The sequence below is a fragment of the Anolis sagrei genome, chromosome Y (genome assembly GCF_037176765.1).
Source record: "Anolis sagrei isolate rAnoSag1 chromosome Y, rAnoSag1.mat, whole genome shotgun sequence".
Classification (NCBI taxonomy): domain Eukaryota; kingdom Metazoa; phylum Chordata; class Lepidosauria; order Squamata; family Dactyloidae; genus Anolis; species Anolis sagrei.
In genome coordinates, this window is record NC_090035.1 from 59,527,361 (window position 1) to 59,541,837 (window position 14,477).

A 14,477-nucleotide genomic window follows, 5' to 3' on the forward strand; every position below is an offset into this window, starting at 1 on the left:
TAACTACTAATTCTTGTCCTAAAGTCAACTTATCAGCTTCTTGAGTCAGCAAGGCCGTAGCAGCTACAGCACGTAGACAAGATGGCCAACCCTTTGCTACCTTGTCTATTTGTTTGGACAAGTAGGCTACTGGTCTTGCCCAGGTTCCTAGTAGCTGGGTAAGCACCCCCACTGCTATTCCATCTCGTTCACCAACATAAAGGGTAAATGGCTTCTCCAAATCTGGCAGGCCCAATGCAGGTGCTTGCACCAGAGCTTGTTTTAACTGGGCAAATGCTTGGGCACATTCGGGGGTCCAATTAAATGGTTCCTTTTCACCCCCCTTTGTAGCTTCATAAAGAGGTCTTGCCATGATAGCAAAGTTCGGTATCCAAATTCTGCAAAACCCCGCACTCCCCAAGAATTCTCGCACTTGACGCCTACTGGTGGGGGTGGGGATGGCACAAACTGCTTGTTTCCTTTCAATTTCTAATTGTCTCTTTCCTTGTGACACACGAAAACCCAAATATTTGACATCAGTTTTACACAGCTGGGCCTTCTTTTTAGAAACCTTGTATCCTTTTTCATAAAGTAGATGTAATAGTTCCTTAGTCGCCCTGTAACACTCTTCTTGTGACGTGGCTGCCAAAAGAAGATCATCCACATATTGTAAAAGCACCCTATTTTTAGGGTCAGATGGGAACCCTTGTAAATCCTGAGCCAATGCAGTTCCAAATATCGTCGGGCTGTTCTTAAAACCTTGAGGCAAACGAGTCCAAGTATATTGGACTTTTGCTCCGGTTGTAGGGTTTTCCCATTGAAAAGCAAAAATGGGCTGACTATTGATTTCAAGGCGTATACAAAAAAATGCATCTTTCAAATCCAGGACTGTAAAATGAGTAGCAGCTGCTGGTATTAAACTTAAAAGTACATATGGATTGGGCACTAAAGGATGTATGGTTACTGTAACTTGATTTATAGCTCTTAAATCCTGCACCGGACGAAAGTCTTGTGTTCCTGGCTTTTGTAATGGTAAAAGAGGAGTGTTCCAAGGAGACCTACATTCTCTTAGGATCCCATATTCAAGTAACTTACTCAGATGCAAATTGATCCCTTCTACAGCTTTTCGAGGTATGGGATATTGTCGAATAGCCACAGGTCCCATCCCTGGTTTTACTTCTATCTGTACAGGTGGAACACACCGGGCCAAGCCAGGTGGATTGTCTTCTGCCCATACACCTGGAACTCCATATTTCTTCCATTCTTCAGTACTTTCTTCACAAACAGTAAATATTCTCCATTCCTCTGACATAGGACAAATCAAAGTATAAAGTCCCTTTCTAACAGTCATTTCCATTGTCCCATTGTCTTCAAATGCTAATATTGCTCTCATTTTGCAAAGCAAGTCTCTTCCTAATAAAGAGATTGGGCATTCAGGTATATATAAGAATTCATGCATCACTTGTTGGTTTGCTAAATCACATTTTCGGCTTTGTAACATAGGATAACTTTGTCTTTGACCGGTGGCTCCAACCACATTAAGTTCTAGTCCATTTTCAGGGGCCACTGGCTTTGTTACCACAGAGTGGTCAGCTCCCGTATCTACTAGAAAAGTCATTTCCTGGCCCTCAACATTCATTTTGACCAGTGGCTCCCCCGGGCCTAGGCATAAGGGGGCCGGTCTGTCCTATTCCGTCCAGTCTTCTCCTAATCCAACCATCCCAACAAATTCTTCTTCTCTTTTTTCTCCATATCTAGCCCCAGGAACCAGGTTAGCATATCCCCCTTGGTGGCCTCCTCCCCGGCCTCTTCCTCTCCAATGTCCTCTCTGGGATGGCATTCCCCTTTGTATTCCTACCGTTCCTTGAGCAGATGGGCACTCATTCTTCCAATGACCTTCTTGACGACAAATGGCACACTGGTGTCTTCCCAGGGGCATCCCTCGTACTCCTCTTGTTTCCTTCTGCCTCATTCCTCTTTTCCTTCTGTTTCCACTTTCAGATTCTTTCAATTTATCTCTTTCATCTAGAAGGTTCAAAAAAATCTTATGATCCTCCTCTCTTATTTTCTTTCTCTCTCTTTTTTCTGCTTCGTCCCTATGGATGAATACTTTGGTAGCTATTTCAATTAACTGGGACAGATTCATCCCTGCAAACCCATCTTGCTTCTGCAACTTTCTACGAATGTCTGGGGCTGATTGAGTAACAAATGAAGTATTTAATAATGCAGATCCATCTTTTGATTCAGGATCATAGGGACTATACTTTCGGTAAGCTTCCAATAATCTCTCTAAATAAGCACCTGGACTTTCATCTTTTCCTTGCATTACTTCCTGTATCTTCTTGAGGTTGATCACCTTTTGGGGTCCCTTCTTCAAAGCTTCCATTAAAAATTCCCTGTATCTGACTATATATTCCATCTCTCGGCTTATATTAGGATCCCAGTTTGGATTTGTCAAAGGAAATGCCCCTGCAGCCCATTCAATGGGATTATAACTTGTCTTTTCAGCAGCATATGTCTGTGCTAGTTGGGTTCCTTGATTAAGGATTCTTCTTCGCTCTTCAGATGTGAAGAGAGCTTGTAATAGCTGTTGGCAATCTGACCAATCTGGCTGGTGGCTAGCCATTATTGTTTCACACAAATTTATAAGTGGCTGAGGGTTTTCAGTATAAGGAGGATTATTAGACTTCCAATTTAACAAATCTGAAGTGGTAAAAGGCACATGCTGGTAAGTGGTTTTTGGAGTTAGGGTTAATTCTCCTTTGTTATCTATCTCTTGTACATATTGGACCATTGATCTTAAAGGCAATTGAAAAGTAATCTTTGGGTTTGGATTACTATGGCTTCTAGTTCTTCCAGCTATGGGACTATCTCGCAAAAATTCTTCTGTTATATTCTGAAGCCATCTGCTTGCAGATGCTAGATCTATTAAAGGTGACTTTTTAGATTCCCCAGGAGAGGTATCAGAAGCTGTTGGTGTGGTTAAAGAAGTTGCCTGAGGAACCAAGGTTGGCCTTTCATTGTCAATGGCTTTTAACTGTGGGTACATAGGAACATAAGGAGGAGGGTTACTCACTTCTTCCTCAGGACAAGGAAAAATTCCAAATCTTCTTTTCTTCTTATCTGCCTGAGGCTTTTTCAAATTAGTTAAAGCTACAAAAACAGCACATTCTTTGTTTTGACATTTCTTTAACCATGCGGGCTGTGTAATGATAGCATTTTCCCATGCCTCTGCATATGGAAATTGATCCGGATGAACCTCTGCTGTTATTCTCACAACTGTTCTGATATCTTTTAAATCATAACTTCCTTCACCTGGCCACCCGGTATTAAATTGCACCCAGTCTAGTTCACAAAGAGATCTCAATTTCTGGGGGCTATTACATCCTGGTGTTTGAGTTAATTCCCTAAATTTTGAGAAATTTTCCACCATGCATTCAAGAGCAGTTAAAGACTTTTTACTTGGTATACCACCCATTTTCTATATTTTCTTCTTTTTTTTTCTTTTTAAAACAAAGTATTTAGCACAGAAAGCATAAAGAATGGAAAATACAGAAGCAAAGAAGCAACAACACAATATTTCATAAACCAAAATACACACACAAAACAACCTTATCACTTTCCCCTGAAAGTGTGTTCCTTTAACCTGTGAGTGCGATTTCTGTGCGAAAACGTCACTCGAGGGGTTTTCACTTGATTTCTGCAGTAATCACACAGTGAAATATTCCCCAGGTACTTCCCATGTACCTTTTCCTGTTCCTTTAAGGCTAGCCTTTTTCCTTTACCTGTGCCGTGGAATCAATATACCCCAGTCTCAATATACCCCAGTCTAAAGGGCAGAGAAGGCGAGGATCAGCCGGGTCGTTTCTTTCAATGGGTACCCGTTTCGCCCCTTCTGATCGTCGTCTTACCTGGCCCGCTGAGTGGTGGCAATCAAGTCCTCAAAAGACTTCGTTTCTGTTCCTTCACTGTTGACTCAGATCCCGGAAAGCCCCCATTTGTAGCAGCAGGTCTGTTACCCAGGATCAGATGAGTGCAATCAGGAAGGAAGAGAAAGGAGACAGCAACAGATTCCAGGCTCTTTATTCAATCAGGCCTGATCGGGTGTTCAGAATACAATATCTGACACACACTGGGAGTCAGATTTGCTCCAGCATTTATAGCATAATTCTCAGGGTTACACATGCGCAGAAAAGTCCTGACATTTACACAATCTAATCAACATCCGTTTGTCCTCGAGGAATCGCAGCCAAGAACATTTGTTGGCAAGATCCACTGTTTTCCCTTCCATCAGCTGACTACATTCCCAGAGGACTTACATAATCTTTAGAATGAATCATCATTTCATATATTTCTCTTCATACATATGTCTTCATATATATCTCTTCAATTTATTCAAAACAAGCATTTTCCTTATTAATTCTCCTTAATTTCCCCCACAATACATTCACAATACATTCATAATATATTAGTTCTTTCAATTGATCCATTTAAAAGGTGTATTTAATTGCCTGCTATTTACATCAACCAGACAGGAGGTGGCGCTGTTATACCATATCTTCAGATGTTCGCTTCTCCCTGGATTAATAATTATCAATTGTTCTTGGCACCAACCCTTGTAGCCTTCCACATATAGCTCCGCTCTGACCTCGGCTTATTCAAATATTGACATAAGATAGAACAAGCCTGAAAGGTTTCTGAGTCATCTGTAGAATTTCCCTTCTACCAAAGACTCTGCTTTCCTTCTCAAAAACAGACAGGTAACCCCTTACTTCTCATTATTTTCATTTCAAATTATAATTATTATATTTTTCTTCATACAGCCACCACATCCTGAGTTTAAAAATTAACTGCTTTGTTTGAGAGGCGGGGCTTCCTGAGTTTAAAATTAACTGCTTTGTTTGAGAGGAGGGGCTTCCTGAGTTTAAAAATTAACTGCTTTGTTTGAGAGGCGGGGCTTCCTGAGTTTAAAATTAACTGCTTTGTTTGAGAGGAGGGGCTTCCTGAGTTTAAAAATTAACTGCTTTGTTTGAGAACTCGTACACTCAGTAACCTATACTTTCACCCCTGCATACAGACAACATCAAACACACACCAAGAGGAGGCCATTAGCAACCTCCAGATGGAACAAACACGAAAACTTCCCGTCTCATGCACAAGCTGTGGCATGTTCAGCTTTTTCACACTAGAATTACTCAATTACATCTGCCCCAAGTGTACACAGATCACTCGCATGGAACACAGGATACGACAACTCGAGGACCGTATTAACACCCTTAAGGACATTCAGGAACTTGAGTTGTTCTTAGACACCACACACCACACTGGCCTAGACACGCAGCCCATATCACACCAACATTACGGGGAGGCTCAAAAGAACAGCACCTCAGATGTGGACAACCCTCAGGCTTGGAGAAATGTCACCCTTAGAAGGACACATAGGACCCGGAAGCCTCCTCAGAATACTTCCGCTCAGCTGCAGTTACACAATAGATTCCAAATTCTCACACAACTAGCACCTGACCAAGAAACACAACATATTGGGGAAGACCAGAATGGCTTAGATACTGATCAGTGGCTCATCCTTGATCAGTGTGCGGGGGATAGCCCTGACTGGGACAACACTTCACAACATTCACACTTGCACAATCCTGCAGGTGTACCATCCCCAACCATAGACCAGGAGCAACAGGAACACATACAGGAGAACCATAGGCTCTTGGACGAATCTCAATGGATTGTCCTTGACGAATGCACTGGGGATGTCGAGGAGGAGGACAACACTTTTCACCTACACAATTCACACCAACAGGATCACTTTTCTGGAGACCTACACACTACATTGCACAAAAGGGGCCCTGTCATTCCTGAAAGTAAACAGGTCTTGGTTGTAGGCGACTCCCTCCTTAGAGGAACGGAAGCTGTCATTTCCAGACCGGATGGGATGGCTCGAGAAATATGCTGCCTACCGGGGGCAAAAATACACCATATCACTCAGAGGCTCACCAGGCTCCTCAAGCCCTATCACCGTCCTCCCCTCATGTTGATTCATGTAGGAACCAATGATACTGCAAGGCATACGTTTCAAAAGATCACAAATGATTTTCGAGCTCTAGGAGCAAAGCTAAAAGAATGTAATGTACAGGTGGTCTTTTCATCCCTCCTCCCTGTTGTAAGACACGGACCCACAAGAGCCAGAAAAATAGTACAGGTCAATGACTGGCTTAGAAAATGGTGTCAGGAGGAACGCTTTGGCTTCCTCGACCATGGCCTGCTTTTCCAGGAGGATGGCCTACTGGCAAGGGATGGGGTGCATCTCACACAAGTAGGAAAACACCTTTTTGCTCACAGACTCGCAAACCTCATTAGACGCACTTTAAACTAGGTCCACCAGAGGAGGGGGACAACAGCCTTGCGAACACTACTTTACCCATAATGTCTGGGAATCGCCAGAAGGCTAAACGGAGGGCTGCACAAACACAACAAGGACCAAGTACCAAAAGCACAATAATCCCAATTAAACAGCTCAAGGGAAGATCCCAGGGGTTCACATGTCTTTACACTAATGCACAGAGCATGGGAAATAAACAAGACGAACTCCAACTTTTAGCACAACACCACAAATATGATATCATAGGGATCACTGAAACCTGGTGGGATGACTCCTATCGCTGGAATGTAGATATCGAGGGGTATAACCTCTTTCACAGAAACCGAACAAAGGGGAGAGGAGGCGGAGTAGCCTTATATGTCAAAAACTCTTATGCTGCAGAAGAGATTCAAGACAGCAATCTGGGAAACCAGCTTGAAATCATCTGGATAAGAATCAAGGGAACTGGGACTCAAAAAGATGTCGTTGTAGGCGTCTACTACAGACCCCCAAGCCAGGAGGAAGAACTTGATGAAGTCTTCTGCCAACAGTTGACCAAACAGGCACAGAAAAGAGATGTAGTACTCATGGGCGATTTCAACTATCCCGATATTTGCTGGAAAACAAACTCGGCCAAGAGTACAAGGTCCAACAAATTCCTCGCTTGCCTTGCAGACAATTTCATGGTCCAGAAGGTAGAAGAGGCAACAAGGGGATTGGCTACTCTTGATCTCATCCTAACAAATGCGGAGGACCTGATCGATGCGGTCAAAGTGGAAGGATCCTTAGGGGCAAGTGACCATGTGCTCCTGCAATTTGAGGTACAAAGGAAGGCCGAAACTAAGACAAGTCAAACCCGCATTTTGGACTTTAGGAGAGCTGATTTCCAAAAAATGAAGGAAACACTGAGCAGCATTCCGTGGACACAGATACTAAAAGACAAGGGAGTTATGGATGGATGGGAATTTCTCAAGAGTGAAATACTCAAGACACAATTGCAAACCGTGCCAACAAAGAGAAAAAATAGGACAAATTCAAAGAAGCCAGAATGGATGTCCAAAGAACTTCTAACTGTGCTGAGACACAAAAGAGACATGCACAAGAAGTGGAAAAAGGGAGAAATCACCAAAGAAGAATTCAAACAAATAGCCAACACCTGTAGGGAAAAGGTCCGCAAGGCTAAAGCAAAAAACGAGCACAGACTTGCCAGGGACATTAAAAACAATAAAAAGGGCTTCTATTTTTATGTCAGTAGAAAAAGGAAAAACAAGGAGGCGATAGGACCTCTTCACGGAGAAGATGGGGCAATGCTGACAGGGGATAGGGAAAAGGCAGAACTACTTAATGCCTTCTTTGCCTCGGTCTTCTCACAAAAAGAGAGTCTTCAACCTCAGCAAGATGGAGTGGATGAGGGATTAGAGGACATCCAACCCCAAATTGGGAAAGAAGTCGTCCAGGAATACCTGGCCGCTCTTAATGAGTTCAAGTTCCCAGGGCCAGATCAACTACACCCCAGAGTATTGAAGGAACTAGCGGAAGTCATTTCGGAACCATTGGCAACCATCTTTGAGAGTCCTTGGAGAACGGGGGAAGTTCCAGCAGATTGGAGGAGGGCCAATGTGGTCCCAATCTTCAAGAAGGGAAAAAAGGACGACCCAAACAACTACCGTCCGGTCAGCCTCACGTCGATACCGGGCAAGATTCTGGAAAAAATGGTTAAGGAAGAGGTCTGCAAACAGAAACAAATGCAGTCATCGCTAATAGTCAACATGGATTTATCAAAAACAAGTCATGTCAGACTAATCTGATCTCTTTCTTCGATAGAGCTACAAGCTGGGTAGATGCGGGGAATGCCGTGGATGTAGCATACCTGGATTTCAGTAAGGCCTTCGACAAGGTCCCCCATGACCTTCTGGCAAGGAAACTAGTCCAATGTGGGCTAGGCAAAACTACGGTGAGGTGGATCTGTAATTGGTTAAGTGGACGAACACAGAGAGTGCTCACTAATGCTTCCTCTTCATCTTGGAAAGAAGTGACAAGTGGAGTACCTCAGGGTTCCGTCCTGGGCCCGGTCCTGTTCAACATCTTTATTAATGACTTAGATGAAGGGCTAGAAGGCATGATCATCAAGTTTGCAGATGACACCAAATTGGGAGGGATAGCCAATAGTCCAGAGGACAGGAGCAGAATTCAAAACGATCTTGACAGATTAGAGAGATGGGCCAAAACTAACAAAATGAAGTTCAACAGTGACAAATGCAAGATACTCCACTTTGGCAGAAAAAATGAAATGCAAAGATACAGAATGGGGGAGGCCTGGCTCGAGAGCAGTACGTGTGAAAAGGATCTTGGAGTCCTCGTGGACAAGTTAAACATGAGACAACAATGTGATGTGGCGGCAAAAAAAGCCAATGGGATTTTGGCCTGCATCAATAGGAGCATAGTGTCTAGATCTAAGGAAGTAATGCTACCCCTCTATTCTGCTTTGGTTAGACCACATCTGGAATATTGTGTCCAATTCTGGGCACCACAATTCAAGAGAGATATTGACAAGCTGGAATGTGTCCAGAGGAGGGCGACTAAAATGATCAAGGGTCTGGAGAACAAGCCCTATGAGGAGCGGCTTAGGGAACTGGGCATGTTTAGCCTGAAGAAGAGAAGGCTGAGAGGAGATATGATAGCCATGTATAAATATGTGAGAGGAAGCCACAGGGAGGAGGGAGCAAGCTTGTTTTCTGGTTCCTTGGAGACTAGGACGCGGAACAATGGCTTCAAACTACAAGAGAGGAGATTCCATCTGAACATTAGGAAGAACTTCCTGACTGTGAGAGCCGTTCAGCAGTGGAACTCTCTGCCCCGGAGTGTGGTGGAGGCTCCTTCTTTGGAAGCTTTTAAGCAGAGGCTGGATGGCCATCTGTCAGGGGTGATTTGAATGCAATATTCCTGCTTCTTGGCAGGGGATTGGACTGGATGGTCCATGAGGTCTCTTCCAACTCTTTGATTCTATGATTCTAAGGGTCGCTCACGGAAGCCAGACGCAGTTGGTACTGGGCGCAGGGGCTCCACGTCAACAGAGGCAAGTACAGACTGCCCAGATTAGAAGCTAGGATTTCCCCTTTAGTTAATTATAGTTAAGAAGATAGTGCCTGTTCCCTGCGGACAAGTTTGAGAGAACTGATACTTTAAAGCTCTACAATTTCTGTTTGTTTTCATCAATAAAGAACTTTGTTGGATTTACTTTAAGCATTCTAAAGACTCTGTTTGGGGGAATCTAAGGGCCTTTATTCTGAGGCAGCCCCGGCGTCCCGTTGGGCACAGAGAATTTATGTCCTGTGTACAGTCTAATGCACAGACCCAGCGTGCGACAGCACAGTAAAAGACGGAGGTGGTGGCTTCTGCCACCCGGGAATAGAGAAAAAGACTTTACAGCTACAGAACAGTGTTTAAGAAGCCTGTACAAGCCATTTCAAGTCTTCATTACCTGGATCCATCTGTCTGCGTCTCTTCATTTTCGGTCATTTGGAAAGACCAGAAGGGAGGGGCTGGCAGCCTCCTCCTTTGCTTCAGCTCTCTTCCTATCCTTTTGAAGATCTACTCAGCAGTTTGCATGTTGCTACATTCCTCCTCCAGCTTTTGCACAGCAGGTCTGCACGGAATTGCAACATTCTTCCCGCCCTTTCTAAAGTATCTACATAGCAAGCTCTGCTAGGTCCTGCTACAGTTTCCAGCCAGAAGCAAGGTTTTCCCGCCCTTTCAGCTCTGCAGAAGCCTTTGGTGCTTGGCTTCCAGATTCTTGCAAAAAGGGTTTTGCACCCTCCTTTTGGCTTTTTACAGCTTTTCAGCAGGAGTTTAATGTGCATTTGAATTATTGTGTCTGCTATGTTTATTCTTTGCCTTAAAGTGGTAAGCCATTTGTGTGTGCCAATTGCACTGTTACATTGCTTCTCTATTTGTTGTTGCAATTGCATTTTTATGCTGTTTGCTTAATCCTATTGAAATTGCATTGATATATTGCTTGCTATACTTGCATTGATTCACTGACTGCTTTATTACTGCATTTCCATATTGTGTGTTCCATTGACTGTTGGTTATTGATATACTGATTGCTCCAATTGTCATTTTACCTGTAATGCTATACTGTTTGGGCAATTTGCTATCATGGCTCATACCTCAAGCTCACCAAAATCTGAGGGCAAGCCTTATGATTTAAGATTCCACAGTTTTCATGCAGTCGACTTTGATCCCTCCCTCAGAAGGGACAAGCTTCGCCCGTTGGCAGTGTGATCCCACAGCCGCTTAAGCATTCCCCAAAGGCTTTAAGTGTGCAGAGCAGTCAGGGAGGTGCTTCTGGCCAAAGCAAGCACAACCACACCAGCAGGAAGCATAGCAGCAGACATGGCTCTGCGTCAGGATCGTCTGTCTCCAGAAGCAGCTCCTCATCGATGGCGGCCCTTTACAACAAAGAAGCCAAGCGGATGGAACTGCAGCAAAAAATTCTCGAAGCTGAAGCTGAGGCAGCAGCGGCAGATCTAGGCCTGAACTTCAAGCGGGCTCAACTAGAGTTAGAGAAAAGCAGAAGCAGGCGCAAACCGAGTTAGAGGCAAAGCTAAAGTTGTTGCACACCCAGCAGGAGGCAGCACAGAAGAGGGTCTGTGCCAACATCTTGGCAAAGCTGCTGCAAGGAGAATTGTCTCAAGAAAATGTCAACCTTTTGCCAACGCCTCCAACCACGCCTCTTCTGCCAGCCCACGTTGCTTTCCAAGATGGCAACCTGGTGCTTGCGGACAGCGACATCGCGCCATGCAGGCTGGTCGAGCAATTCAGGGCCAGGAGCCCACAGCCGCCAACTCAGGCACCAAAGCCCAGCCCAGAAATCAGGGTTTCGCCCATCCCTGAGGCCGCAGGTGTCCCCTGGAATGGACCTTCTAAATTTCAGAAGAACTTCACCTTTACCCCTGACCAAACATCCCTTTCGTTCCTTCAGACTCCTCAGTTGCAGCTTGAGTCTTTGTTCAGGAACCCGAGAAAAGATTTGAGGGACAAAGGTGTGGAGAAATTCTCTGACCGGCCAGAAGATTTCCTACTTTGGAAAAAGACTTTTCAGCGAGCCATTCAGAGTTTAAGACACTCCTCTGAGGAACAATTGACTCTTTTGATCGCCTGGCTTGGTCCAGTATCAGCTCAGCAGGTGAGAAGGATTTTCTCTGCTCTCATCAATCAACCAGACAGAGCGTTGGACACTGCATGGACGAGGCTTGATCAGCGTTACGGGACTAGCACCCAAATCGAAGCCTCGCTGATGGACAGACTTCATAAGTTCCCAGTGCTCAAACCTAAGGACTTTGAGCAGCTTTGGGACTTGTCAGACTTATTGATTGAGCTTCAGTCTGCCAAGGGAAACCCACAGCTTCCAGGGTTTGCCTGCCTGGACCAACACCTGTCCCAAACTGCCATCATCCAGAAGCTGCCATTCTCCTTACAAGAAGAGTGGGGCAAAGAAGTCTTCAGATTCAAACAGGCCAACCATCAGGTCTACCCACCGTTCACCCATCTTGTGGACTTTGTTACAAATGCTGCCATGCAGTTCAACAACCCACAGACGGGATTTCCAACTCTTTATGGGACTCCAAGGATGGACAGGCCCATCAAAGACCCTAAGAAACCTGCAGATAGTGGCACCAAAAGAAACATCACAGTCAAGTCCACGGAAACCAACTCATCTCCAGCTGACCCCAAGGTTGTCTTGTGCCCACTGCATGCAAAGCCCCACAGTTTGGCCGACTGCAGGGAGTTTGCCAAGAAGCCTCACGCAGACAAGGTCGAGATCCTCAAGAAGTCCAGGATCTGCTTCAGGTGCTGCGGTGCAACTCCCCACCAGTCAAAGTCATGCAAAGAAAAGGTGAAGTGCGAGGTTTGCCAATACGAAAAGCATTGCTCAGCCATGCATGACAAGGATTTTGTGCCTTCCAAGGTCAAGACCGGGGCCACCAGTCAACGCTCCCCAGAAGATTCAGCTGGACCTTCATCGGGCACTGAGGCACCCTCTGTGGCCTGCACACAGCTGTGCGGCAGCCCAAAGAAAACTAGGATTTGCCACCCCATTTGTTTGGCAGAAGTTTTTCCCGCCAGCAAGCCATGGATGAAGAAGAAAATGTACGTGGCCCTTGATAACTAAAGCGACGGTTCCCTGGCCACCCCTGACTTCTCCAGAATTTTTAAGGGGCAGGCAAAGACTATTGACTATTGTATTTCTACTTGTACGGGCAAACAACGAAGACAGGGCCGTGTTGCTTCTGGATTTATCATTTCGCCATGTGGCAAAGACATTCGTTTTGAGTTGCCTGATCTTATTGAGTGTGCGTCCATCCCACGCAATAAGGACCAGATTGCTACCAGAGAGATGATGCAAGCGCATCCTCACCTGAAAGGACTACAGGACCTCATTCCACCCTTTGAGCCGGGCATTGACATAGTCCTGCTCATTGGATCCAACTGCCCCAGCTTGATGAGCATCCGAGCTGAGAAGAGACCTGGTGCGCCTTTGGCACAGAAGACTCCATTAGGATGGACCATACAGGGACCTGTATGTGTCGACAGAATGCATCCTCCATCTTCTTTGTGTCCAGTTCAGCCCAACACCCTCAGCTGTGGCAGAGTCACCCTCACGCAAAGTTGCCTCAGCCACATTTCTGTTTGCTACCAAGGAGTTTCATCTGAGTTCTCTTCCATCTTCGGCGTGTCCCGGGATGATGAGAATACAGCGCTCTCCCGAGATGAGCAAGCGTCCCTGAACATCATGAACTCCGAGGTGACTCTCAGCGAGGAAGGGAACTGGATCGCCCCTTTGCCCTTCAAAACAGACCGGCCTACCTGCCTCCCAACAGACAGATAGCAGAGAGGAGACTGCAGTCTTTAAGATGCAAGATGCAGCGTGATCCCAAGACCAAACAGCAAATCGTTCAGGCTCAAGATTTACACCAGCTGAGCATCCCACGTCAATTCACGGCCAGGAGCCCTTTGCAAGGCTCACACACCGAACTCCAGGTCTTTTGCGATGCTTCAGAGAAAGCTATTGCAGCTGTGGCTTATGCCAGATGCAAAGACTCTAGTTCTTGCACTTTAGGTTTTGCTACGGTCAAGGCTAAGATTGCTCCATCTCACGCCACTGTCCTTAGGTTAGGACTCTGTGCTGCTGTGCTAGCTATCCAATTAGCTCAGATAATTAGGAGAGAGACTAGGCATTTCTTTTCAGTCATCTTCACCTGTTTAGTCATCCGAGCCATTCACATTGAGGTGATTGAATGTATAGATACTTCTGCCCTTTTGAATGCAGAAAAGGTTACATGGCTATTTAATGTACCGCATGCGTCTCACATGGGGGGGGGGGTGCGTGGGAACGTATGATTGGTATGTATAGAAAGATTTTAAATGCTATGTTTCTAAAGTATAAAAATTTGACTCACGATGTTTTGGTCCGTTTATTATAGTGTAGATTTCTCATCATTGAGAAATCTAGGCCAGGAGTGTTCTGGAACAGCTGTTCCAGGAGCTCCAGATTTAGATGCTGTGTTTGCACGTTTGTGTGCAATCCCATGCTTGGGATTTTGTAGCAGGGGGTTTCCTGTTAAAATTTGCATTTATAGGGTAAGCCACCTGCCAGTTATAGTTAGGTTCCCTGATCCCGCCCCTTTTTGAGTTTTGGAGGGAACAAAGCCATTTTGAGTTAGTTCTCACAGAGAAGCCTTTCGCACAGGACATAGAACGAAGTGGCTCCTGTAGAAAAGCTTCGTCTTTTGCAGCTTTGCCGGGGTTATACAGCCCTAAGGCTTGGCCAGGAGACATACAGCCACAGCTTGGCTGAGGGACTCCAGCTGGCCATCACAGCAACCTGAACTCCTTCTTTTTCCCTGGAGGTCTACAAAGCTCTGTTGGAACAAGGGTCACTCACGGAAACCAGACGCAGTTGGTACCGGGTGCAGGGGCTCCACGTCAACAGAGGCAAGTACAGACTGCCCAGATTAGAAGCTAGGATTTCCCCTTTAGTTAATTATAGTTAAGAAGATAGTGCCTGTTCCCTGCGGACAAGTTTGAGAGAACTGATACTTTAAAACTCTACAATTTCTGTTTG

The 14,477-nt window shown here is 45.3% G+C and overlaps 1 protein-coding gene across 1 annotated transcript; it reads right to left on the reverse strand.

The window, feature by feature from the left end:
* Positions 1-1,666: 1,666 nt before the first annotated feature.
* Positions 1,667-3,469, reverse strand: LOC137095633 (uncharacterized). The gene has a single exon (XM_067462390.1). The coding sequence runs from the start codon at positions 3,455-3,457 to the stop codon at positions 1,667-1,669; it is 1,791 nt and encodes a 596-aa protein (XP_067318491.1). The 5' UTR covers positions 3,458-3,469.
* Between the last annotated feature and the right edge of the window lie 11,008 nt (positions 3,470-14,477).

Excerpts from the sequence above, each read along its gene's own strand:
- LOC137095633 (XM_067462390.1), bottom strand. The coding sequence starts at position 3,457 with ATGGGTGGTATACCAAGTAAAAAGTCTTTAACTGCTCTTGAATGCATG.